Below are 27,981 nucleotides of genomic sequence, written 5' to 3'. Positions count from 1 at the left end.
CACACACACACACACACACACACACACACACACACACACACACACACACACACACACACACACACACACACACACACACACACACACACACACACACACACACAAGACATTGAAGAAGATAGCGGGGCAAGCTTGGTTTGGCTGAATGCAGTTGGCACAGTGCGCAGCGTGAATGATACAGACAGTAAATTACTGACAGAACTGCTAAAACTGTAAAAAATTAACTTTTCACAGTCCAAAGGTGTATGAAAAGACCCCAAATGATCACTGTTAGACTTAGTGAAGGTGTACATGGCTGTCTAGCTGTCTGGCCCGGACTTGGTGGCGCTGTGGAGCTGTCTGTGGTCCCTGCATCGGTAGCTAGGTAGATTTCTTTCAATAAACCCATGTTGTTGGAATGAAAATAATGCTTTTCATTTCTGCATAGGCTCCTCCTCCCATGTTAGCAATGAAACTGAAGCAGAAAGACTTTAACACCGTATACTAGCATTTGTTTATTATTATTAAGTGATATCATCATTGCAATATTCAACAACGTTTTTCGCATGTTTTCCTAATATTGTGCAGCTGTAGATCAAAGACTGACTGTACTATAAAAATACAGAGAGAACAAATTGTACTGGATCAGCTTTCACATTCTAGTAAGTGAAACATCCAGAATGTCACAGCCTGTTTTTTAGCTTCTGGACACAAAAAAGAAGTATATGTCTGCAATTAAGTACCACTGGAATTACCAACCCCCTCACCCCCTACACCACTCTCATCTGGTCTTATCTGTAACAGCTAAAATTTCTGGAACTGTTCAGATGGGAGTGTTGGGCAGATGTCCATTAGAGCCTGTCAGTGATCCTTTACAGCCTGAACCACTGGCTTGTACACTGTGCAGGGTTTGTCCATTGCGTTTACTAAGAGACTGGTTCCCCCTGAGGGCCTCCTGCTCCACAGGGGTCCTTCTGTCTGAGTCTCTGGTTGGAGTCCCTGCATGTGGTGCTGTTCGGCTGTGGCACCGCTGTCTGATGACGTACAAAAGCATGGTGATCAGTAAACTAAGGGAAAGCACCAGCAGAACTGATACAGCCACCAGCTCCTTTAGATAGCAGGGGCCTCGAGCTAAGTGCAGAGACTCCCCATCCTGAAAGCCAACCTCCTTCTGCCCAGATTGATGTGTCCACATAGTCAGGTTCCTGCCCTGCTGCCTGGTGATGACCTGAGTGTCCCTGCTTGAAAGTGTTGGCTCAGTCTCTCCATTTCTTATTTCCTGTCTTTGAGTCCCAGAGGTGTGCAATCCAGGTCCACCTCTAGACACAGTCTGTGTTGTGGTTATGGGTTGTGTCTGAGGCTGGGTGTAGTTGGTTGGAATTTGAGCCACTGGACTGCTCTTCTGTTTTACATGATAAATGGCCATAGTCTGCCGGTAGCCATTCTCAGTGGACAGACAGAGGTAGTGTCCCAGTGTGGCAGGGGTGGCCACAAAGCTGAGACTCCCGTCCCCCAGGTGCAGGTATAGGTCTGAGGACAGCCGGCTGTTAGGACGCTCCCACATCTCCTGGGACAGCTGTGATGCCGCGGGACACTGAAGTCGCACCACTTCATTTAGAGTGACAGACACCAGCTCACCTATAGGACATGATGCTGACATAGAGATTACAATTCAACAGAGGCCAAAATACACAAGGAGCCTCCATGCTGTTCTACACATTGTCATCAGATATGAAAACTTTCAGCACCAGTCTAAACCTGCTAAAGAATCTGCTGCTCACTCAGTAAATGCATACATGTGTGAAATTGTCCACAGCGCATTACATTACATTAACTGTGGCTCAGAAGGTGGAGTGGATCATCGGCAGTTCAATCCCAGTCTCCACCATTCCACTTGCTGAAGTTTCCTTCGGCAAGACACTGAAACCCAAATTGCCACTGGCAGCTGTGCTGGCAGTGTGTGATAAGAGAAAGTGCTGCACATACAGTAGATACACTGTATGAATGTGTGTGTGTGTGTGTGTGGATGGCAAAACTGCATTGTAAAACATTTGAAGTGTTCGTCAAGACTAGAAAGGCACTTAATAATAAATAATAATAAATAAATACAGACAATTTACTTGCTCCATGAAGACTCTATACTCTGACATAGGTTGTGGTATACACATATTTCCAGCTTACATTATAAAAGTATACAGTATCCTTGGTTAGAACCAATTCATGCACACAATGTTGCCTCTGTATGTTGGCTTGGGATCACAGAGAAGAAATCGGTGCTCCATAACATCTTTAAAGCCAACAAACAATGCATTCTGAAGAACTATCTCTTTTATGTACCAATTCATCACTGTCTTTAGTACATCAGTACATATCGTAGTCACACTTCTTGGAAACAACCTTTTACTGGATCCTTATTCTTAATATTTATTGAAGAACATTTCTAGAATTAATACTGTGAATGTCAGTGTTTCTTACATGAAGTATGTGACTAGCTTATGCAAAGTAAAACAGTTGAGCTAAGTGACACTTACTTGCAGACAGTTTGGTTGGTCCGAATCTGGCTCGATGTGGTATTGTAACACTGTTGCATGCCTCCTCAACATTGCCTGTGTCTACATCCTGGCTTCTGCAGAGGTAAAACTACATTCAGAGCTTGGCACAGTTATTTTTCTATTACAGTATTACCTAAAGACATAATGGCAATCTTACTGTGCTACTCCTAACCTGAATGTCACATCTGCCATACTGAAACTGACAGCATGCGAAGGGGCATTTATACCCCAACGCAACTCTGGTACCTTCAGAGACCCAAGGTATGTAATTGTGTTTGTTACTTCAGTTGATCTGACATCCACCCCAACCTGACTCAGTGATTGGGCAGCTGTGAATTTAGGTAAATTAGCCATTTGTACTTCTCTCGCAACTCTTTTTATTTTTTACATAAACTATATATGTGAACAATCAAGTAACACCATGATGTCTTCCAGGACAGAAAATGTCTGAAAATGTGTTAAATAGTTCAATTAAATATAAACAACATCCCCCCAGTCCTGTTAACATATCCAATAGTATAGCTTTATGTGAGGAAAAGTTTTTTAATACTTTTGTATTTTAATACAAAAAGTCTTGCATTTGTTTGAAATAAAGAAGAATCTGCAAACAAAATGTCACATGTTATCTACAACCCATAGAGACAAATATTAACATATCAAAGCTATACAGCTTAATAAACCAATGTAGGCCAATAGGCTAGTGCTCTCATTTCCATTCTATCAACATGTTTTTCATCAAAGGACTCATCAAGACACATTTCTAACAAAATAAATAAAAATGGCAAAATTAAGTTGTACTCACAAACTGATCTGAGTGATAGATGCCTCCACGCAGGCCCTGTTGGCAGTGTCCCAACCACAGAAGGGGTCTCGGGCCAGCACACACTGAGCACAGGTCCAGTAAAAGGAACAGTTTGCTGTTGGAACCCTCACCACACCCTCTGATGTACCAACATATATCACACCCTGCAGTGGGAGAGAACAGGATCAGGCAATTCTAACATAACTGTAAGATTTTTTTGACATAAACCTCTTTGTGCAGACAAATCTTGAACAACAGTTTTAGATAAATGCAGGGGTGGATTTTTTGGGGCGTGCAGGGGGGTGAGTGGTGCTGGTGTCCAAATCCCCTCCATCCAAGAAATAACAGCCATCTCCCTCAAAATGATTGCAAACATAACTACTGTATATACATTTAAATAGAATGATAATATGCATCTTGTGTTAATTATGTTTGCACCCCCTAACACACACACAAACCCCTTGGTTAAAGAGTGATCACAATGGTGGCTTACCTTCAGTGACTAGATACTTTGCAATGCTTAAAACAAAGGATTCCACATTGTCAGAGATCTTTCTTTGATTGTATCACTTAATAGAAACACATTTATACACTTGTGTATACATGGTCTGCATTTATATAGTGCTTTTCTTGTCTTGATGACCACTCACAGTGCTTTACAGTACAGTTTTTTGCCATTCACACACACATTCATACAGTGCATCTATGTGCAACACTTTCAGCCGTCAGGAGAAATTTCAGATCCAGTATCTTGCTCAAGGACACTATCGACCTTCTGCTGAGAGGATGACCCGCTCTTCTCCCTGAGCCACACCTGCAACTGTGTGTGTATATATTCAGTACATGCGAGCCCTCTAAGAGGAGAACAACCTCATGGCCTTGTTAGTTAGGGTTTGATAATCACTTCACCTTTGTGAAGGTGAATTGATGATATGCCAGGTCAGTTTATTGGCACGGCTGTTTTGAGTTATCACGCTCTTCTTCTTCTGCAGTAGCAGCTGGACTACAGCTGCTGGAAGGGGCTGCATGCACACAGGATCAAGGTCGTCGATCCACAGAGATCATCCCATTATTGTTGTAAGAGTGAGAGCTGTGGTAAATGGTCTGTATTTACATAGCGATTGTCTAGTCTTGATGACCACTCAAAGCACTGTGCAGTTTTTTTTGTTGCTATTCACCCATTCACACACACATTCATACTGTACATCTATGGGCAGCACTTTTTTTCTATGAACGTCAATTTGGGGTTTGCCCAAATTGCTGCTTCAGCATGCAGATGGGAAAGACTTTGATTGAACCATTGACCTTCTGGTTGGAAGATGACCACCACAGCCACCCTCTATAGCTGCCTCTAGATCACACACACATATGAGGCTGTGTTTCAGACACACGTACACACATAAAACTATATCTCACTGGTAACTGTGGTGGTCGTAATTGTACAATATGTTTCTGTTGCTTTGTTCTGTACACGTGACATCCATTGCACGTCTTTCCGTCTTGGGAGAGGGATCCCCCCTCTGTGGCTCTCCCTGAGGTGTCTTCCACCTTCTTTTCCCTGTTAAAAGTGTTTTTTGTGGGCAAGTTTTTCCTCACTCGAACCGAGGGTCTAAGGACAGAGGGTGTCACTACCTGTACAGATTGTAAAGCCCTCTGAGGCCAAATGTGTTTTGTGAATTTGGGCTATACAAATAAAATTTGATTTGATCTGATTTGACTGGGAACAGTGGTAAATTCGCTCACCAACTGTTATTTCTGTAGCACATGTGACATGCATGTCACATTGTCTTACAGCCTTACAGGCACAATTCTTAACTGGTTCTCTCTGGATGTTTCTCAGTTTTAATTAGTCATTTTAAATCTGATGAAATTGATTACTTATTGAGTCCCATTTGGGTTAATTCTTGGTCCACTGCTTGAACTTGGATCTATCATCAGCAAAAAACATTTCATATCACTTATGAGACAAATTGTGATTTGTGAATATGGGCTATACAAATAAAATGTGATTGATTGATTGATTGAGTATATGCTGATGATACACAGCTTTACATATATGTATCAGTAAAACCTTAGCCCATCAAATTACCTTATTCAAAATGTGTATGGCCAAAATTTCAAGACAGGGATTGTTTTAGTGGGTCCCAGGGCTTTGCACAGCTTTGTACAGCTGTGAGCCTGTAATACTTGGCCTTTATCACCTTAGAGATGAATTATCTAATGATATAGCTTCTCTGGATGGCATCGCCCTGGCTTCCAAATAAACTGTGTGGAATCTGAGAGTTATCTTTGACCTGGACATGTCCTTTGATTCATTTTTAAAAACAAATTTCAAAGACTGCTTTTATAATTGTAAAAATTAGGCCTGTCCTAATTCAGGGTGAAGAGCAGGTTGACCTCTAACCAGAGGGTTGGTGATTTAATCCAATTCCTCCCCATTCCAAATGCACGTACTGTGCATTTGTGTGAAAAGGGGATGAACAAAAACTGTATTGTAAAGCGCTTTGAGTTGTCATCAAGACTAGAACAACGCTAAGAAATACAGAACATTTAATTATCAGGCTCCCCCACTAACTCTTTAAAGACTGCAGCTACAACTAGATTGTTTGGATATATCATGTTCCTGCCCACTACCATTATGGACGTTACCACTATCATTCATTACAAATGACATTGCTGCTCCCTTAGACATCTTTCCTTTTTGCATAATTGCTATAAACATTTAAAAAAAAAAACATTATTCCATTTATGTCAGACACTGTATTTTCTCATGAATGTTTTAAATATTGATTTTTTTTTATGTGCTCCGTTCAAGTCACATCTATTGCACCACTGTCTATCCAGGAAGAGGGCTCCCTCACCTAGTCAAGGGTAAAGGACAGAGGTTGTCACACATTATACAGATTGTTAAGCCCTATAGAAGGAAAAAGTATTGTTTGCATGATCTAATTTCGGTTTCTTATGTTGGCCCCATCTAGTGTCTGTGGCTGGATGGGAATAAAGGCCAGCAGAGGCTGCCTGGAGGGTGTGGCCGGAGCACTAAGAATAGTCACTGACCTCACATCCTGTGAGAGAGACTGTCCCTGTTTAAGATTGAATAGAATCTTTAATTAATCTGTAGAATCCTTATTTTGATTTAAAATGTACCTACCAAGTGTTGTGATACATTTTTACTTATAATAAATAACGTTTCTTTAAAAAAAAAGGTTCTTTGGACATTGGACTTTAAGGATATGTCGAGTCACACACAATATTTCCTCAGCCACCATAGTGGTTATATAGAACCAAGAATGACCGTTACAAGCCCTACGAAGCAAACTCTGATTTGTGAAAATATATATTAATAAAATAAAATTTGATTTGATATTACTGACATGCTCAATGAACAAACTATATGGATCCACTGTCTGGAATTCTCTACCACTTTACCTATGGTATGCTACAAAGTATGATTTTTTTGAGTGTGTGGTTAAATGGTATCCCCCCCCCCCATTTTATTAATGGCTGAATCAATATTTTTGTATCTATACCAACTATACAATATTTTTATCATTCTTGCTGTTTTTTTGGTTTTATATGTTTTTATTGTCTTCTATTTATTTTTAATTTTCACACTTCCTCTATGTTTTTATATCTGTCATATCCTTTTTTCTTATAATGTGTTTAGTCATGGCATGTAATCGTCATATATCGTTGCTTTGCTTATCTTGGAGCACATTGAGTCTGAAATGTGCTAAATAAATAAACTTGACTTAATGTGACTTCTTGCCCTCCTGGCCCACAGGACACATCATTCATAAAATGTGAACTATTTTACTTGTTGCAATGGTGAGAGACTTTGTTGATGTCCAGACATTGAGCTTTGGATTGCATGTATCTAGTTATCTAAGCTTTACTTGAACTAAATCTGGGAGTAAATGGCCCTCTCAGTGTTTACCTTGGGTATGGATAGCTTCAGGCTCTTGATAGGCTGAGACTGTTCAAAGACCTGGACCTCCTCAATGATATGGGCCCCACTTGGCAGCAGCACTGCTTTGTGTAAGTAACCAGATTCTGAAACACAGTTAGTGAAAAGTTAAAGATAATTTTAATACAGTGGACAGACATAATATTGAGTTGACAGGAACATCCATTTACATTGTGTTTCAATCCATATCTCCAAACTGTTCCCCTCAACATGTGAGACCAGTTTAACTCTACACAATACACTGAAATGTAACAAAAGAGATGAAGGTTAAGAAGAAGAGTATGTTTCATAAGCACAATACACTTAGTGAACTTCCACAACTTCCCAAATAGTTTTATCCCTATCTGTTAAATACTCAACTTAACATTTCAACATCTCGGGACTGAAATGAACAAAGATTACCAAGATAATCCTCACTGAAGTGCCTACAATATTCATAAGAGTGACACTATTCACCAGGCAGCATGACAGTGTGTATGGAATATAGATGAATTCTTGGCTGGTGTAAAATGACATACAAGCACTTTAATATTGATCTATAGAGAGTTCACCAGTGATCATGCTAACTTATGCAGTAGAGTTTTCAGTTCATCTAAGAGTTCGGCTACAGCAGAATCTATTTTTAGCTCAAATTTAGTGCACAAAAAATAGCACATTTTTATTGTGTCTGCATATGTTAATCAATTTCTAGAAAATGTTGCAGGTGGGGTAGGTGAAAAAGTAAGAAAAAAAGTGTTCAGCCCATGTTCTCAATAACTTAAGGAGAAAATAGTGTCTACTGTACTGTGAAGCTGGTTCAACATCCTCTGATTTAACTCAAGGTTAACAAACAGGGTTTACAAACCCTGACTCATGTTAAATGGTACTACAAAGCTGGTTAAGATGTTGGTCATTCATAAGGGAAGTATTTTTGTCACATGGTCTCTTTAATCTTAATATGACATTGGAATGACATGTAAGTGCACTTAAAATATGCCAAAACTATGAGGATACTTGAATTATAATCTATGTATGTACTCAATTTCTGAAATTGATCTGTTACTCACTAATAATGAATCTAGAAATTCTCCCTAAAGCACTTGGTCATTAGATTGTTTGTGTATGATGCTGTTGAAATGGAAAATACTTGTACTATGTTGTTGTGTTAAGCATTTACTTGATTCTAAAAATTTTAGCTGCAACCACAATGTACAGTTCACAAATATGTTCACATTCTTTCCATTGGGTTCACACATTTCTACAAATATCTCATAGAAAATCTCTTTTGATTTAAAAAAGCTAAACAAAAGGACAACATCTAAGTTGCACATTGTATAATGCATGATTCCTTCAGTATGAAACTCTATTGCACCTGTGTGCACCTTCTTATTCAGAGATCATTCTATCCACCTAAATTTCAGAATAAAGAGGAAAAAAATGTTTAAAGACAAAGTGAAATAATCATGATAGTTAAAATAGGATCTGTTAAAATACCTGAACATTGATGCTGTGAAATGATTGGTGATCACATAACCCCCTCATGTTCTCATGCGGTGCCTTAATGGTATAAATCCTCATCAACTTTATTACTCTCCTAATTAAAGATGTCCAGGGTCTGTTGCTGCTCAGGTTCTTTTAACTCCCTTGCTGATGGGTTATCATTTAGATCATTGTTTGTGGTTGTCAGCGAAGTAGTATGTGATCATAGCTTTAAATATCGTCTTGACTCCCTGTAAGGTTTGTTTGTGGAGGGTACACAAAAGTGGCTCTCTGTTCAGGTTCCATGTCTAACAGGTTACATCCTCTTGGACCAGAGCTCTCAGTTTGTCTCTACAGTCTTCAAAAAGATCTGAGATGCCCCACTGGTTGCAGATCTTGTCAGTAATTTGGATACTGTTTCTGCTGTGGCCTTCCTCGTGGATGTAACTCAGCCTAGCGTGTGCAGTTGTCCACAACTACAACGTGATATTAGATTAGATAGAACTTTATTGATCCCTTTGGGAAGACTCCCTCAGGGAAATTAAAATTCCAGCAGCATTACAGGAAATGAAAACAAAAATGATCTTGTTTCTGGGTTTGCGGACACTTGGATGACACCATGAGCATTATGAAGTTAAGTTTTTTTTCAGTTTTGCTACGTCTGAAGAAGAGGGCACCTTGGCTGAAACACTGTTTACCCCTGAATTGTTAAACTTGTTTTCGTTCTTTATGAAATATTGACAGAAAAAATTATAATATGGTTGGCTGCCAAAATCTAGATAATTAGTCGGAAACACTGCCTCCAGTTTGCGAGGCAGCGTACTCTGTCCGGAAATGAACTGAGAACTGATGAGATGAACAGTGCTCGTTTGTGCTGTGCAATGAGTTTGTTTTATCTGACGTAACTCTGACTGGCACCCAACTCAAACCAGCTAAAATCGTACCTACCTGTAAGCAGAAACAGGACAGTGTAGTCTCTGCTGTTGGCAGCCTGGACCCTCTGAACAGTCAGGTGGCTGTACTTATGCTCGGCAGATACCATGGTCAGACTTCTTCCAACTGGCCGAACACTGTCGTCTGTCAGGAAATTTTCTTTGACAAAGCGCAGGGCGTTGTCTGATGCATTGTGCAGTCCACACTACCACACAACAAGGCAATTAGACAGTAGTACTAATGAAACTAATTTGTTTACAGTTTCATTGTATTAAAATGATTCTTACATGTAGAACTGCATTTATCCGATCCATCATGTCCTGGGTCTTATTGTCACAGTTTTGCCCATCATTTGTTATTTATTATTCAATCTAACTGAGGAGTTGATCTGTGAACCATTATACTTACAACAGACGTGTGTTATCATTTTAATTGTTCATTTTCACTTTTTCTTTGTTTCATGTTTCTCTCAGGAGGTTTGTTTCAATCCTGTCTGATTGTCTGGCTGCTTTGCTTCTTCATTTCTGTTACAGATGTGCTCACCGATCTCAGCTTTTCACTTAGTAGAATGTTATTGTAGGTTTTAAAAAAGGCCCTAGATGAAATAAAGCTAATAAACTTAATCTTTGGCTGCTTCAAACTATATGGAACTGAAACATATAAGGTGAGTTCAGCTTGTTATGGCCAGTATACCTGCCTGCATGGCTTATTGTTTTACAGACTCCTAAAGAGACTACTTGTTTTCTTCTCATATAAATTAGGAGTGACCATTTACCTCTCCTGGATTTGCGACCTTCTCTTGAACACGTGTGCTCCACTGTAACGTGTCTCGGTTCAGGACTTTGTAGTTACCAGAGAAAACTGATTTGATGTCACTCAAACGGAATGAACACACTGCTGATTGTCCAGAATTTACAGACCTGGTAAAAAAAAGATAAACATTAATCACTTATTAAATGAGAATTACTGACAAAATCCACATCATGCTTCAGCACACAACTACTGATTTCTCCTCATGAAAAAATAATAGGAATGACAGAAATGGGCCAGAGCAGTGTGAAGATATTGAGGTTTCCTGCTGATCGAGCTTCACATAGGGTGTATCCTTACTGCCTTTTCAAACTGCCACTCTGCTCTGTCCAAATTTTGTATGCTGCCTTTGTTTCCTCTGTGTAAACTGTAGATGCATTTTATTATAGTAGGTATTTATTTTAATGACATCACTCCACCCGTCTTTTTGTGTGATGAAACAATTTAAAAAATGTTCAGCTAATATTGCACCATTTGGGGGCAGCTGTGGCTGAGGGGTAGAGCAGTTGTCCTCTAACCAGAAGGTTGGCAGTTTGATCCTCAGTCTTCCCAATCTGCATGCCGAAGGATCCTTGGGCAAGATACTGAACCCCTAAATGGCCCCTCATAGATACTAAATGCACTAATTGTAAGTCGCTTTGGATATGTCCGCTAAATGACATGTAATGTAATTTAACTTGATTTACCACACTGCAGTTGTTTGCCCAAGTCAACCATTGAAGTTTTGGTTAACATATTTCTACATAATTTATTTTCTAGATTCATATAAGGTTTTGCTGTGAAAGGCAGGGTTGGTTTGCCTGTGGAAATTTAAAGGTAAACATCTCCACAATGGACCATTAGATGTTGTGTCTGTGCATCACACCTGTCATTAAGTAGTGAGTCTATTTCTTTCCTACACTCACTGGCATTCAACTTGTGATGGATTCAGGAGAGCCAGGGTTCAGGCTTTGTGCAAGCTTTTCTACACAGGGGTTCTCCATTGTTGGGTCGGAAATTGAAGGATTAGATTTACAAGTTTAATAAATCAACCAAGCATTGTGGTTGGCTATGGTGTTGTTCTAGCAGACACATTGTAGTTTAGTTTTTGTCGTACACTGGCCCAACCAAAACTATGGTGGGTAAATCAGTTTAGCAATATGTTTTAATCACACCAACTGATATGCAGTTACAGGTTCTATAAATTCACAGGACTGGCAGCAGGCTGTGGCTCTTTCTCAGGCTCTCTTATTCAATTTAGGCTGGAATGCTTGGCAGAAACAGCCAGGTACAAGCCCTGTTACATAGGGTTGTTGGCATGCTATGTATTAATTAAACAGCACTTAACAGTTACAGGAAATTTTACAGCTTGACCAGTCAACACTGAATATGTGATATTTAAATTTTAAAAGAAATTCTTTACATTTCAACAAAGAATAATCAACAGGAGTTATTAACAACTATAGCAAGCTCTTAGCGTAACACTATGAGGACTTAAAATGGTTGTTATTAATAATTAATCATCAATAAACAGTTAATTTATGAATAAAATGAATTTCACCATAATATACTCGTTTGTAAGTATGGTTGAATGTATATTCTGGTGGAAGTCTAGTGGAATTGAATTCAAACCTTTGGCTTGACTAAAAATCCAAGAGTCCACTAATTTCTGGCGTTGAGGAATAATTAATATTACATAATTATGAATGATTACTCTGCCTCACATGGGGCACCATAATGTTGTGATTATTAAACCTTAAGCGTGGCATCATTAAATGGTGTGCCTTTGGGCATTCAATACATTTGGCAATCAAAAAAACATTACATATTAATAATTAAAAATATTAATATTATATAATAACTTCAATTGATTAAAGCTATCTCAGGGCACAACCCTTCATGGAAGGGAAAAGACAGCCAATTTATTGATTAGGTTTCATGAAATTTCTGACTACAAATTTGAATCTCTGATTAATAATTTGATTAATAACTATAACCAAAATTACCACATCAGTAACTAGCAAAGTTGAAGGATATGAGGTCTCGAGAGTATAGAGGTTGGCAAAATTCACACTTATGCAACATTAATAAAGTTTATAATAAACATACATTATAAACATTTATTATATAATACTTTCATATATTATATATGTCACCACTGAAATCTAATCAGTTAATTAGTGAGTCCTTGTGACAACTTCCCTCAAGGTGATCTTGAGATATCACATTCAAGAGGCCAAAAACATGTTTTTTGAGGCCATCATGACCTTGACCTTTTTGAAGACATTTCATCAAGGTATTCTTTAGATATAAACATAGTTTTTGAGACCACTGTGACCTTGACCTTTGGCGACCAAAGTAAAGTCATTTACAGTGATGCAGTAGGAATACAGCCCACCAGAGCTTCAGGTAAAGGAGAGTAATTCATTTCATGGCCTTTAAGCTTACTTACCACTGTGAGGTGAAGATGCCATAAAACAGAGTGTCATCTGCAGAAGCTCCCTCTGCTGATGGGAGGGTGTCAACATCCTGGATCACATTGTAGGGTAGCTCATTGTCAGCCTGGCACAATAGCTGAGCCTTTGCAAATGTGGTCCAGCGTCGCTGCAGGGTCCTCTGGCCACCAATGTCACTCTGACAAAGAGGGGGAGAAGGCATCAAGCACAATGTGACACTGTTATCTGCTGGTGTAAGAACCCACACAGTTTCATCTAACCCAATGAAGATACAGCACCTCAACCCCTGGAGGAGTGAACAACAACAAAAATCAGAGCGAATATTCAAGCCTTCTGCATGTAATGTTACATTGTCAGGTGTTCTAACGGCTCACAGGTCTGCAAAGACTGGAGTCAGCTGATGGACTAAGTACTACTGAAAATGATGTTTTAGGGAATGACGGATAAATGTGGCAAAATACAGTGGGTTAGGCGATAAATGACAGTTCAGCAAGAGACTGACTCGAGGTAGCAGCCAAGACAACAATGGAGTGTCTTCAGGACAAGTCTCTAATGTGTCTCAGACAGAGTCCAGACTTTAACTCAGTCAAGAGACCTGAAGCCATCCGCTCACAGACACTTCCTATCCAATCTGACAGAGCTTGAGAGAATAAAATCTGGCAAAGGGGCTTAAACATAGTGCTGAATATAGGGTATGAATATTTTTGTACGTGAGAGATGTCCTAAAATGTCAAGAAAACAAGTCTTCATTGAGTAATTATGGGTTGCTGAATTTGCAATGATCAAAATGATGCAAAATCAAACAAGCGTGTAAAATGGGACGGGCTCTGAAGCCATAACAATATTTTCCACCACTGCACAGCAAACAAAAGCATGATGTACTGTATATATAAACTCAGTGACAATTTATGAAGCTCATATGGTCTGGTTCTTATTGACTTACATCCTCTGTACATTTATGTAGAGTTGGTCTTTTATTGGACTATCACCAGATATTGAGAGGTGTTTCCAATATTTTTAATTTATAGATTTATAGATTAACATACAGTAGGTTGTTAGATTATAAGTAACATTTCTGAATGTAATGCAGTCCTGTACAACACCACCTCTGACTATGACTTCAATACTATAACACAGAATTGAATGAATACCTCTATGACGATGAAAAATAACGCTCTACATTATAGATACCTTAAAAGTTAATGGCAGTTGTATTGGATTGCACAGGTGCATCTAACAAAGTGAACACTGAGTGCATGAGTAAAAATACATAAAATGAGAATAACAATATGTATATTGGAGCAGAATGAATGAAGAGTAAGATAAGAGATAAGTGAGAGGTACAGTATGTACTAAGGTTTACATGGCTTCTCATATCCCTGTGTAGAGTGGCAAGCTGTCTGTAAGAAAATTGGTGAAAATGTGCCACTAAAGAACTAATCTCCTTGTATGAGGGGTTGTTGCATCAAGTTTGTAGTTTTACCCTTACCATGCAGATCTGAGAAACACGAGAGACAATAAATTTGTCGATGAAGTCATACTCTCTTCCAACTTCACTGAAGAAGAAGTAGATCTTCTCCTCATCAGGAATGAAACTGGAACTGATGAAGGTCGGATCTATAGCAAGCAGATGGCAAAGTATTCAGAAATATAATTTGTGGATTTTCTGTGAACATATGTCTGCATCATTAAAGATTTTTTTTTTTTACATTAAACCTGAATTATACATTTCAGCTTATTATCATGTTTGTGACTAGGATTCTCCTAAGTCCTATTTCTACTCAGTTGATGATAGAAAATATGTCACAAAGTCAAATCCAATCATCGGTGCCAATAGTCTTGACTAAGATTCTTGAAGTCAATTAGAGTATATTTTAGGTGAGTCTGTGTCTCTTAGTGAAGATGCCTGCCATGAGTACAGGCAGCTGCAGACCCAGAGTCAGGGTGAGTTTGAGCGAAATTGAGGCAGCTGCCCTTTCAGGCTCTGAAATAACATTATCTTCTGTCTTCTGCTTAGAAGAACAGCTTAATACCATGTTGGTGTAGCATGCATTAGCTCACAAAGATAACTTGGCTTATTTACATTTGCATGGCAGCCATCCTAAATGTACTTCTGACCCCATTAAAATAATCTAGCAGTTCAATATAGCATTGCTTGAAACAACTGGGTACTGTTGGGTTTCTCAATAATTTTAAGTTCTCAACTTTAATATGTTATGATTTAGGGCTTAATATTGAATTAAATACCTTATATTTTTATTAATTCTAGGGCTTTTTTTGGGGGGGGGGTTGCCACATACTTTGTGAAGCACTTAGTAAAATTGTTTAGATAAGTGCTATACAAATACAGTTATTATTATTATTAAATATTATTATAAAAATTATGAAATATTTGTATTTAAGAGCCAAATCAGATTCACAGGACAGAATCTTTGGTCAGGTATAACCCTATTTGCAATCAACCATATTCACACAGCGGACATTTTTCTCAAACATCACGCTCAGATGCTGTTATGAGCAGAATAATGTCGTTCTGCTGTGATCCATCCAAGTCATGAATCTGACAAATTGTTATCATTTCAAAGGTCTCTATGACTGATCAGCAACTTTCAAGGTCAAACAACATATTTGATAGCTTATTAGCTAGCATTAAACAGCTAACGTTGGCATTCATTTATTTCTGTGTAGTATTAATATAAATAATAATAAATAAATACCAGTGAGAATAATGTGACGTTTTAACTTAACCAGAATATTTATAAGGTCAGTTAAAGACAGTTGAACATAACATTGCTAGCTTTATATATCCATAACATTTTACTTTATCTTTATCTTAAATAAATGTATATACATTATTCTAATTCTTTATATACTGGTGCTATAATTAATAACATCATTACATCTATAAATATCACGATTATTATTTTCACTATGACAACCAGTCTGGCCAATGTGGTCTCTCTCTCCTCCATCCACCTCTCCTCTCTCCCCCAAGTTTTCTCAGCTCAACCCAACTGGTGCAAGCAGATGACCGCCCACATTGAGTCTGAATCTGCAACAGGTTACTTCATGTTATAAGAGAGTTTTCTACTATGTCTTTGTCAATAAAAGGAACAATAAAACACCTCAGATTTAGAAATAATTTTTTACAAAAGCCAAAGCTGCATGGGTTACAGAATTATCAAATGTATTACTGGTTGGCAAATATTAAAAACATATTGTGAAACACGTGATGAATTAAGTGATACATCCAGCTTTGAAACTCCTGCTTGGCTGTGAACTGAATCTAGCTCTCTGTCATTTGGTCGGTTGTTCAAAAAAGGTATTTTGAGCATTAGACATCAGTATAAACAAGGCATTTTTATGTTATTTGACTAAATCAAGAATGAGTTTGCTTTACCAAAACCTTTTCCCGCTATCTACAAATTAGGCACTTTATACAAATTCAGTTTCCCCAATTTCCCTCCCTGCCAACTGCTCTTGACTTAATCTAAGAAAGCCGGAGGTGATGGGAATAGTGTCCAGGCTCTAATCAACTAAATTTAATATGGAAGATTCAGCACTCATTTTTGCAAGTCATGCCCTTAATCAGAGTAAGAATGTGCATGTCTAACATCAAGCTCTATATAAGCAGGCACCTGCCAGCCTTTACCACACATTTTTGGTCATGTCCCGGCCTAACTACATTCTGGTTCTCTATATTTGAGGTTTACGCTGAGATTGCATTTCCTACCACTGAATCATGCCGTTTTCTTGGACTCTTTGGTGTACCATCAGAGGATCTTATCCTGACAAAAGAACAATGAAACAGTATGGCATACTCAGCGCTCTCAAGACTCACTCTCTTGAATTCGAAGGGTGTTCACCCCCCCCTATTTTAGCTATTCTGCTGAATTCGTCTCATTCAGTTTAAATCTTACACTTTTCTTGTCTACATGTATTCAGAGCATAGGTGTCTCTTTGCTATGCATGTATGTTGCTTTAAAAACTCAATAAAAACAATACCTTGACCATTACAGGGAGATTTGTTTCTCCCTAGTCGTCACAGAGTCTCATTAGTTTTATAAGGTCTCAACCTTACTATGTTTAGAGCCTTTAGATAATGTATGTCATGATTTAGCACTATACAAATACAATTGAATTTTGTTCATCTGTGCTTGTAGCAGGCTACTCAGCTCTCTCATATTGTGACAAACCACTCAAACATGTTTAATTGTCATAAAAGATTACGTTGAAAACTGTCTTAGAGACACCCGACTCACCCTCCAGCCATCCCAATGTGTCATCCAACTTCAGGTCAACACGCCTGCCCTCACTGAGATGCCGGGAGATAACTGGTCGGTTCCCCCTATAGTCTGCCACTGTCCCAGTATACAGCTCTCCATCTGAGAAACATACAAACACATAGAAAATAAAAAGCAGATAATGCCCCTTTAAACATAATTACAGGGTCTGGGTTCTAAACAGGACCCGGCCTGAGCTTTTCTCTGAAGATTTCAGAAGATTCAAATCTATCTCCAAAATTGAATGAGTCCAACTGAACACACACACACAGATTTCATTTTCACCTGAAAACAAATAACACTTTGCATTTATTTAACATTTTTCAGATCAAGATGCATAATGCAATTGGTCATGCCTTGGCTGTGTCCTTATTAATCCAGGAGCTCTACACGCAAATTGAGTGAGCATAGATTGAATGAAGATAAAGTTATATGTTCACTTCCATGTCAGCAAATCTAGACATCACTTTTCTAAGGTATGTTGACATTGCTGCTGATGTGAGATTTGCACCCACACCATCCTAATAAAGCTCCTCTCTAGGTTCTATGGTATCTGACTGCCTGTGCATCAAACCTTTGTTGTTTTATATCTTTTACAATTGAAGGTTTTTATGGAACACTTATGTCGTGCAATCACAAATAACACTGTTGGTTTAATGTTTATAATAAAATCGATCTTCAATTGACCATCTCAAATTTGCATCTCCACTTTCCTGAAATGTTTGCACGCATGTGTCAGAGTTAGTAGAGACAAGTATGCACATTCTCTACCAAAGTTTGTTTTTATGGATCCTTACTTTAGCATGAGAAGTGGCGTAGGCATCTTTCACACCCACGTTTGTGCACGCAACAGTTAAGAATGAGGCCCCTTGTCATCTCCAGCTCCATGAAAAATTTCATAATGATTTTCAGAGAGTGACATATCGACCATTATATCCCCCTGCATTATATGCAAAGGGATAACCAGTTCTTGGTCTAATCCAACTAGAAATCAGACTTAAATGGAATGTGTGTGTAAATGGGTGAATAGCAAAACTCTATTGTGAAGCTCTTTGAGTGGTCATCAAGACAATAGGCACATAAATATAACTCCAAACAAACGTCATCTCTAAACTCTAGACACATTAAACTAGCCTCAGCTAACATTGCATTCTAGCAGCTGTGCCTTACCTACGATGATAGCAGTGTTGCGTTGGTAGGGGTCATAGGGACACCGACCTCTGCCTTCATCAGGCTTGATGCTCATCGATAACGTCTCTGAGTCCTGAAAAGAAAAGTGGACAAAGTCATGCTGATAGACACAAGAATAAATCAATCAATCAATTCACACTAAGCACAACTTACTCCTTTGAACTAAAATGCATCATTACCAGTCTGCCCCAATGTTGAACAAATCAATCAGCTCAAATCAGTTCAAATGTTTGAGCAACAAACTTACAACATAGGTGCAGCGTGGGCTGAAGGCAAATGTTCCACAAGCGTAGATATGGGAGGCGTTCAAGTACTGCAGTACACGGATGAAATTGGGACAGTCAGCCTAGAACAAGCAGATGAAGGACATAAAGTCAGATGTTTCCCTAACAGCAAGCAGTGTGTGCCTAATGCAGGACTTCAATCCAAATGTTTAAAGAACAGACAGGGATCTACTATCATAGTATGCTTCACCTACAATTAATTCAAAGGGGTTGAATAACATATAATAACTGTTTACAGTGTCATCAGTATGGTTGACATGTTACAGACGTGTCTGGTTTGGTTGGAGTCCAAAGCAAAAATGTTGAACTTTGAAGTATTTGTGCATCTGCGCAAATCGGCTACTTGCCATTTTCTTGCCTTTCATGGAACATTGCTCTACATCTTTGTCTGAAGGGCTCCAGTCCAGCTGAGAGAAGAGAAAATGTACACTCATCAGAGATCCATATCAGTCTTAACCACAAGCTACAGCTGAACTATGAAAACTGTACAGCAAACACATTCTTACAATTCCCATTTCAATGCAAAGTGGTGGAGAGGAAGATCTCTGTAAATGTATCACTTTAAACTAATTTTATCAGAATGTTTTTGTGCATGAGGTGTATTTAGTTTGTAGGAGGATATACTGGGAGAAACACAGTTCTCATTACCATTAACATTTAATTATTATCACACCTTTGTTTCACAGACTGACAACGTACTTCATATTAAGACCACTCACATCTCATATCACAATAAAGCCACAGTAGAGCAACAACCAGGAACTGTGCCTTTGCTTCTAATTGAACAGAGAATCAATTGGGATTTGAAGCGTGATATCAAATATTATCATAATACAGAGGTCCAGTTGTCTCATATCCTATCATCTTATTTGACTGTTACCTCCACTAAGGTGTGTTTGTTTGTCAACAGGATTGAACAAAACTACTGAACTACTGAAAGGGTACAGAAAACTTGGTGGAAGAATAGGACATACACAAAGATCTCTTTTGCATGTTTCACCAGTGGACAGATGTAAGGACACAATGTGATTTAGGTATGCATGCTTTAAGCTTCCAACACCTCATGTAACATTGAGAGTGACAGCAATTCTAGCCAGTCATTGATGTGCTGTTAGAATGGGTGATGCAAGGAGAGGAAGATATATGGGGATGCTGTGGGAGAAATCTTCAGACTAGGGGGTGACAATTGCTCATGTTACTCTGTTAGCGTTTGTATATTGTTGCAGCTTCTGGTCTCCTTGATGCATCAAGTCTACATTAAAATCTTCTGCATAAGACATCAGATGCAACTTCAATAACACTAACACAAATTCAGTTTAACTGAAACTGTTTTAAATGCTTTTACTCTAAACAATTGACATATAAAACTTTATTTAGTCTCTAACTGGCAGTCAAACTACTTTCTGATCTTTCATGTCAACTGAGATTCTAACTGCTGTCAGTGCTTACATACCAACTGACACTTCAGCTGCTTACAGTATAAACAAAACAACTGTCTCCACCACTTCCACTTAAAACTTTTTCAAACCTTTTGTTATAAAGTCCAATGATGCCCTGAATACAATACAGAGACACATTATAAGAAACAATCTGTAAATGTAAAATCTAATATGAACAGTGAGACAACAAACAATATTAAGTACATAAAGAAATAAAAGCAGCATCCTCAATTGAAACACACATTTACACAGTTCTGTGAGATTGAATGAAAACTGGGATTATTTTATTATACCACTTGGATTGCACTGTGGAGCATGGAAATATAAAAGCCAGGTTGCCTGGCTCTGTGCTAACAGTTTGATTCACAAGAACCACATCATCTTGGAATTCACTGCAGTGTGAAGTTGAGCTGTAGTTATTAAGACTTGTCAGGTACCCAGAACAATTGTCAGTAAGTGATCTGTAGATTATGATCTCTCAGTCAGCGACTGCCAGCACACTCTGTGATACAGAATGCAACTTTGAGTCCTAAAGCCATCCCCAGTTATGACTTAAAGGACAAAATCTAAAACTGCATCTAGAGGTTTGAGACTTGAAGCAGAAGATTATGAATAAATTACATCGCCATAATCCTTGATGGTTACCTCTTTCCCCAAGGACCACATGTGCTCCTAAAATGAAGTTTGGGAGAACTTTAGGGGCGCAAAGAAAATCTATACAAATACCAAACAAGGATATATTTACTAGCAAAAAAATGTAATGATAATTTAATTAGAAAAAGTTGGGAGTATTTTAGACAGAGACCCATCAATGTGGTGCTCACCAATATGGTGTTCTGTCAGCTCTGACTTTCTAAATGGTACCTCATTAGTCCAATGACATTCTGAACTGCTGCTCTAATTGCAATATTACATTACACAATGTGTTATTTTGCCATTTTATATTTTCTGTTTAGTTAAATGGTCATGTAAGCAGAGAAAACTAATTAAACAATTAAATATGGAAGTTGTTTTAAAATTGTCAAATGTGAAGCCAACCAAACTGCCCATTCAAAAATGGGTACAGCACTAGCATCGAAGATAATGCTATATCAGAGGTGCCGCACTGATTGAAATGACATTTTGTTGTTACATGAAAACTACAGTTTGTAGGCTAGGCTAGGCTACAGGCGGTAATAGAATGTGCTGGGCCTCCAGATCAACACAGAGCTTTGTGACCATCACAGAATACTAAATTGATGATGACTGGGAAATTGAAAACGTAGTCCTTCAAACTTGCCTTCAAATGAAACTTTTGCATAGTTGCCAAATTAAATATTGGTTTAATGGAAACTGAACAGATCAATGCTGTAACAAAATTGGTTTCAATCGAAAAGCAACTCAAATTGTCGATTTGGAGAATCAAGCCCCCCCCCCCCCCCCCCGCCCTCCACTATATTGGTTCTTGTCAATATTCTGCAAAATACAGTCTGAAAACTTTGACTTCTTACACTTTGCTCTGTTTGTATTCATGGCTTAAACCTTTATCAAAATCCAGAAAACTAATGCTGTGAGGCAGATGTGTGGTAGAAATGTCACATTCATTAAAGCTAACATTGTCATTGTCGAGTTTTATTTCAGCAGATCTGAGTGGACCTTTGCAAAAGGACTTCACAACATATAGGTGTTGGTGAGAAAGAAGTGCCTAGTGTTGTAAGAGTGTGTATTTTAAGTAGGTAAAGTGTTATCTGCCCAAGATACAACCTGTGAGAAAAAACTGTTGTTAGGTAGTTGAGATTACAACCTGGTTTCTGTGCAAGATGTTTCTGGATTGTACAAAGTAGCACAGCCACTCAGTGTCTGAAAGCGCCTCCTTATTTTAGTCCATCTAATTTCATTGTTCACACACAAACTGAAATTTGTCAGCCAACTGGGGTTAAAACTGTCACTAAGGTTATGGCAACAAACCTCAAATGGGCCAACAGGTTTTAGATGCAACAGGAACACTTCAGAGAGAATGTGAAAATGGGACAGATTTCTCCTCCATAGTCAGGTCATCAACAGGTTTACAATGAGGGAGGGGTGACAGCTTGATGAGTTTTTTGTTTGAAATGAGAGGGGAGTTGAGAAAAACAGTTGGGTAATCACATTGCAAGTTGTTCCAGAAGAAGGGGAGGAATCTAAGTTTAAGTTTATTTTGTCTCATCATCTTTGGAAAGTCCACCATTGGGAATATTTTTGCTATTTTTGTTCTATAAACATTGTTGTGAACAAATTAATCAAGGAAAGAGCTCCACAAGTGTTTTTAAATATGTGAGTTTCAAACCTTCCCTAAAATAGGCAACTAAAGATTGAATAGACAGAAAAATTAGCCAAGCAGTTGCCAGAATAGCACAACTTCACCTGTTAAATGGTTTGTATTTATATAGCCCTTTTCTAGTCTTGATGACCACCCAAAACGCTTCACAGTACAGTTTGCTAGTCACCCATTCACACACACATTCATACAGTGCATCTATTAGCAGCTATTAGCTTTTTTTCTGAGGGGATATCTTGCTGAAGGACACATCAGCATGCAGATGGGAAAGACTGGGATCGAACTACAGACCTTCTACAGACCTTCTATTATTATTATTTTGTTTTTAAATATGTGAGTTTCAAACCTTCCCTAAAATAGGCAACTAAAGATTGAATAGACAGAAAAATTAGCCAAGCAGTTGCCAGAATAGCACAACTTCACCTGTTAAATGATTTGTATTTATATAGCCCTTTTCTAGTCTTGATGACCACCCAAAACGCTTCACAGTACAGTTTGCTAGTCACCCATTCACACACACATTCATACAGTGCATCTATTAGCAGCTATTAGCTTTTTTTCTGAGGGGATATCTTGCTGAAGGACACATCAGCATGCAGATGGGAAAGACTGGGATCGAACTACAGACCTTCTGGTTGGAGGGCGGCCGCGTCCAGACCCAGTTCTCCAGATAATAATAGCTGTACTGTAAGAGGAAGTTCCTTGTTTTGTTGTGGTTGTGCTGCAGTAACACTAATGAGTTGGCTACACACCTTATGTTTAGGGTTCGAGACCGCAGGGCCAGAAACCTATTGTTTCTGCTACGGTTTGATATTATTATTATTTTTTGGTGTCTGCCACCTCTATACCGTACAGTAGAATAGCTGTGTTTATGCATTTTAGGTTTTGCACACAGGGAGCGCCAAAAACATTCCTATTGAGCTGCTTCCTCTAATGAAGCTGCTTCCTGTGGTTGGCTGTTGCTGAGGGGGTTTGGTGGTAGTCCTCCAACCAGAGGGTCAGAAGCACGAATCCCAGCCCATGCCGAATTGTCCTTGGGAAAGATGTCTTCCCTTTGGATAAAAGTCAGCTAAATGAACATGTAATGTGCTGCTTCCTCTAATCAAGATTTATTAAGGCTCAAACCCACTTGCTGCTATATTTCATTTATTTGAATTTGGAGTTAATATTTTAAAAAGCACCATTTAACTTAATGTTTTTTAATTAAAGCACCTTTTAAAGCATTACTTTGTGACTTTAGAATAAAACAGCAAATTTTTGTATTTTGTAAATTGTCTGGATCTCTCACATTTTTGTATCTGGTTGACGCCTTGGTGTTCTTTTAAAGAAGAGAACGGAGATACATTGAATTGAGAATTCATGACATCATGATCTGAGATTGATTAATAAACACCCAGAGAGGGAGTGAGTCTTCATTCAGTGCTCAGGACACTGTTCCTCTACTTTATCTTTACATAGAAACTAGAAGGTTGTTGTTAGTGCCTACATTAATGCTTAAAACCTCTCATAGACAGCCTTTAAGTCATGATATTTAGTACTGCAGTAGAAGGAAATTGGTCAGCCTCTGACCACTGGCCCACCTTGGTCTTCAGTATGATGGCGTCCTTGTGGCTAACATCCAGTGCTAACACAGCATCTCTGGCTCCTACATACAGCATGTCTCCACCCTCACTGAGCAGCAATGTGGTGGTGTTGCAGACATCATGGCTACTGAAGCGGGTGAGTCGTCTCCCAGGACTACCTGTTGTACACAGCACAGCAGTTAACACTGGGATTAGGTTTTTCATTCAGTTTCCACAGACAATTAAAAACATCCAGATAAGCAGTTTGCTGATCTACAGAGATTCATTGTTCATGTTGTTATTCATGTGAAACAACCCTGAATGTATGCAATATTTTCTGTACATATGCTCTGGATAATTGTTCAACTAAAACACATTTGTAAGGTCAAATATAATCTAGTCCATCTACCAGTAACAAAACAATTCCTGTGTGGGAATGGGATGCAACGGCATTTTATTTAGTGTGTAATATCTGAATCCATTTCAAATCCTATAATTTTTACTAACATTTAAACCGGTCCAACATGTTTGTTGTTAACAAAAGTCTCACTGAATTAAAACAAGCTTCTTTTTTATTTTAGTTTAGATTTCTCACTCTGCTGATGCAAATGTCAAAGTGAGAGGCAAAGAAGGTAAACTATAGAGGCCAGAGCATCCTCCAAGAGGGACAGTCAGGAAACAAAGCCGCAGGGAAATGGAGGTTATAGAGTCACAAGAGGAATTTAGATCACATCTTTTAAGATTGTATCTCTAAAAAGGTGAGTGTTGCTTTGCAAACACAATAAGGCAACAAAGGGCTGAAGGAGCTCTTGGCAGCAGCAGAATATTCAGTCCATGCACACCTCCCTCATCTATGTTTGAAAAGGGGCCTATACTACAAAGCAAGTTCAAGATACCCAGAATATCTTTCATTAACTGGGTTTACTGGAACTACCATTGGCCGTCCTGGATGAGTGACATCATCAGAACCATGAATTAAGAACCTAATACAGTGTTTTCCCTACATTCATTTTGCAGCTGTATTACCCTCCCGCATGTCCTCACTCCCGCGCTGAACTGAGTTCACTTTACACGTCAACAATAAACACCATCACTTATCACAAGCTATTACGATCTGAACAGTACTGAAGTTTACTTTTTGTTTTTTTGACTAGCTTAAGTTTATGAGAGATGTATTTTGACAACATTTTGTGCACATGCAGTTCACCTGCCACACACAACACGAAATGGAACGCGCATAGCCAGGACATCAGGGTTAGATCACCTGCTAGCAGAGTTGATTTTAGTGACATCCAACAGCAGTGTTCAAAAAAAGTTTTTTTTAAATAGATATAATTTAACAGTCTTTGAGGGTTGCTTCAAATAAGAATGTGCATTTTATTGAGTTTTTATTGAGAATTGTACATGCAAATGTTAAACTGTTTCTGATGCTAAAGCAGAGAAGAGAGAAGTAATTCATGTGTGATGAATTCAGTCTGAATGAAATGTTCATTTATAATTATGGAACAATTGAACAATGTGTGGATCATTCAAGTATAGAAGAAATCAGTGTCATAGAAAAGCACTAAGTTGGCAACACTGACTATCACAGACACTGTTATTTCCCTATCAAACCCTTTTTCAAGCATTTGGAGCTGTACCACCCACCTCAATATCTGCAGTCTGCCCTTGCCATTAGTGGGCGATGGAGCTTAATGAATCTAGGTATGTTACCAAAACATGGAACCAGATCACACATGGAACCTGCTATTGGAACCCATCCCTAGGCCTAATGGTTTTTGTCACGTCTTAAATGGCCAACAGGAAAAAGAAAGACAAGTCTTTACTCACCCATTGGGAAGGAGACTCTAGGAGTGAGTCTTGCCAGACACAGGCTCAGACAACCCAGCAAGACCACAGTGAGGGACAGCAGGCTGTGACTCTTCATTGCAGCAGGAATGAGGGAGTCTGACACCAGTCACATTTATGGTCAGAGGGCGACACTGGGTCTGTTCCCCCAGTTTGTCAAAGACTCTGTAGGAGGGGTGGAGGTCCTTGCTGAAGCCATATACTCTGGATTGTGCAGCAGATCATTGTTGAATCTGCGCACACGCACACACACACACACACACACACACACACACACACAGACACACAGACACACAGAGAGGTCTGTTTCAGGGCAACAGCAAACATGTTCTTACAGGGTGTTCTCTGAGTGACAAGTCTTAATTTCAGGTTTTTTTGGTTAAATCGTTATTTAAATCCCAGGAACTTTCTCCGTCCCAAAAACGTAAGTGCAGTTTTACTATGTGTTATGTTCACTTAAGCAATCAGTTGTCTATCAGCAGGTTGTGCTCTGCAAAACAAAGCTTGCGTTCAATTTTAATTTACCCTTTAAATTAATTTTTTTTATTTTTTTATTTATCCATATTTCCAACAGGCATTGGGTAGAAGCTGCCATGATGCTGTGTCACTTTGTGATTTAAGGCAACATTAAAAACAGGTGATCAGTGTGTCACTGCTGACTACTGGTGTGCTGCTGTTGAATCACTGCCATGTGTCATGTGTTCCATATGCAGATGGAGTAATCCTGAAATATGTACTGACATCTCCTGCTGTACAAGCAGGTTGTGGGCAGCAGTCACTCATGTTCTGACAGCAACTCCTAGTTAAAGGTACCATTTTAAGTGTTGTACCATAGACCATATAGAAAGACGGACGACATCTATATGTTCCTAAAAGTGAAGCCAAAGCATCTTGAATGCCCCCTAATAGCTGGCTGCAGTAGAGGTCATAAACCCTGTCTCATAAATGTTAGTGGATGGGACATGGACTAAATTAAAGTTGAAAATACACTTACATTTTTTTTTGTTTCTCAAAGAAAGTCTCTCAATTCATGTAGTTTGTATCACACCGATGTATGCTATGTTCATGCACTGACGAGCAATTGGTCAAGCACATTTTTCTGCTGGATCTCAATATTGTAGCTATATCCACCAATCATTACTGTGCTGACTCTGGTTCCAGATTACATAAGTTGGACAAGATGGCTACGGTAATATCCATATATTCATTTCTGGATAGTGGGGGGAAGTAAAGATGTGTTGTCCATCTTTATTTACACTCTCTGCATTATACTCTGACTATGCACACTGTTGACATAAACTGGATCATTTGAAATATCTTTATATAGACAGCAGTTCAATTCATCACCACTGACCACAGCATCAGCGGTGCATGCGTTTGTGTCTTTCTATGATTGTAAAGTTTTCGTTTAAAAACTTTGGTTTTTTGATCAGTCCTCACAACTTGAGCTTTTGAGAGTTAAGACGTGTTTTTTTTTGTGATTAAGATTTTTTTCTTAAATAAATACGCTAAGGGTAAAGGGAAATCATTACGTCAAGCAGGGTCTTCACAACTGTAAAAAGACAAACGTGTGTGTGTGTGAGTTATCTGTAAAGGACGTCCCGCTGATGAAACACGTGGTGGCGACGTTTAGCTCCGCATTGAGCCTGAAATCCTGCTCCAACACTGAGGTTTTGCATTATTGCTTCACCTTGATGCTTCCTTTTCTCAGAACCAGTGATTTCTCTTGTTGTGCAACAGGCAGCGGCCGTCACATTAAGCGAGTGTCTGCAAATGTTCCAGAGAAACAACAGTCCTCCAGCTGATGCAGAGCTGTGATCTTACATGTTTGCGGGTGGCCTCCGTCACTCCTTTCGCCCCACTTCTTCTTCCTTGACCGCTCGGACACACAGGCTGCAGTCTCCTTCCTCGCTGTCTCTGCTCCGGTGAAAATAGGACAGACTACACGTTAGCCGGTGGGAAGGAAACGCTGACCGTGGTTAAGCCTATACTATAACAACAAAGCCTTGGTGCCTCCTCCCATCTGAAGGTCCAACGGGCTCCAGACTCCACCTAGAGGCGTGCCCCGCACATTACAGCCAGGGTCGTTTGGACCCCTCTCTGGCCCCGAACTAATGTTGTTGAGCCACCTCTAAAGTGTGA

At 39.0% G+C, this 27,981-nt stretch overlaps 1 protein-coding gene across 1 annotated transcript; it reads right to left on the bottom strand.

Annotated features, from left to right (window-relative positions):
• Window positions 1-12: 12 nt before the first annotated feature.
• sema4ab (sema domain, immunoglobulin domain (Ig), transmembrane domain (TM) and short cytoplasmic domain, (semaphorin) 4Ab) lies at window positions 13-27,824 on the bottom strand. The gene is made up of 15 exons (XM_020105312.2): window positions 27,664-27,824; window positions 25,822-26,072; window positions 24,010-24,170; window positions 19,042-19,101; window positions 18,658-18,756; window positions 18,390-18,483; window positions 17,199-17,321; window positions 14,426-14,553; window positions 12,933-13,114; window positions 10,467-10,611; window positions 9,707-9,896; window positions 7,271-7,386; window positions 3,334-3,497; window positions 2,511-2,605; window positions 13-1,632 (listed from the first exon to the last, which is right to left on the bottom strand). Exons 2-15 carry the CDS (start codon window positions 25,916-25,918, stop codon window positions 803-805), a joined length of 2,484 nt encoding a protein of 827 aa, XP_019960871.1. The 5' UTR covers window positions 25,919-26,072; window positions 27,664-27,824; the 3' UTR covers window positions 13-802.
• Window positions 27,825-27,981: the final 157 nt, after the last annotated feature.

Source organism: Paralichthys olivaceus, chromosome 3 (assembly GCF_024713975.1).
Source record: "Paralichthys olivaceus isolate ysfri-2021 chromosome 3, ASM2471397v2, whole genome shotgun sequence".
Classification (NCBI taxonomy): Eukaryota; Metazoa; Chordata; class Actinopteri; order Pleuronectiformes; family Paralichthyidae; genus Paralichthys; species Paralichthys olivaceus.
The sequence above is the reverse complement of the archived record's forward strand: the minus strand, read 5'-3'. Positions and strand labels throughout refer to the sequence as shown.

Excerpts from the sequence above, each read along its gene's own strand:
- sema4ab (XM_020105312.2), bottom strand. The coding sequence starts at position 25,918 with ATGAAGAGTCACAGCCTGCTGTCCCTCACTGTGGTCTTGCTGGGTTGT. Across the intron at positions 18,484-18,657 it reads GCCCACGCTGCACCTATGTT|GACTCAGAGACGTTATCGAT; the intron begins GTAAGTTTGTTG and ends TTTTCTTTTCAG. Across the intron at positions 13,115-14,425 it reads GTGTTTCTCAGATCTGCATG|AGTGACATTGGTGGCCAGAG; the intron begins GTAAGGGTAAAA and ends CCTCTTTGTCAG.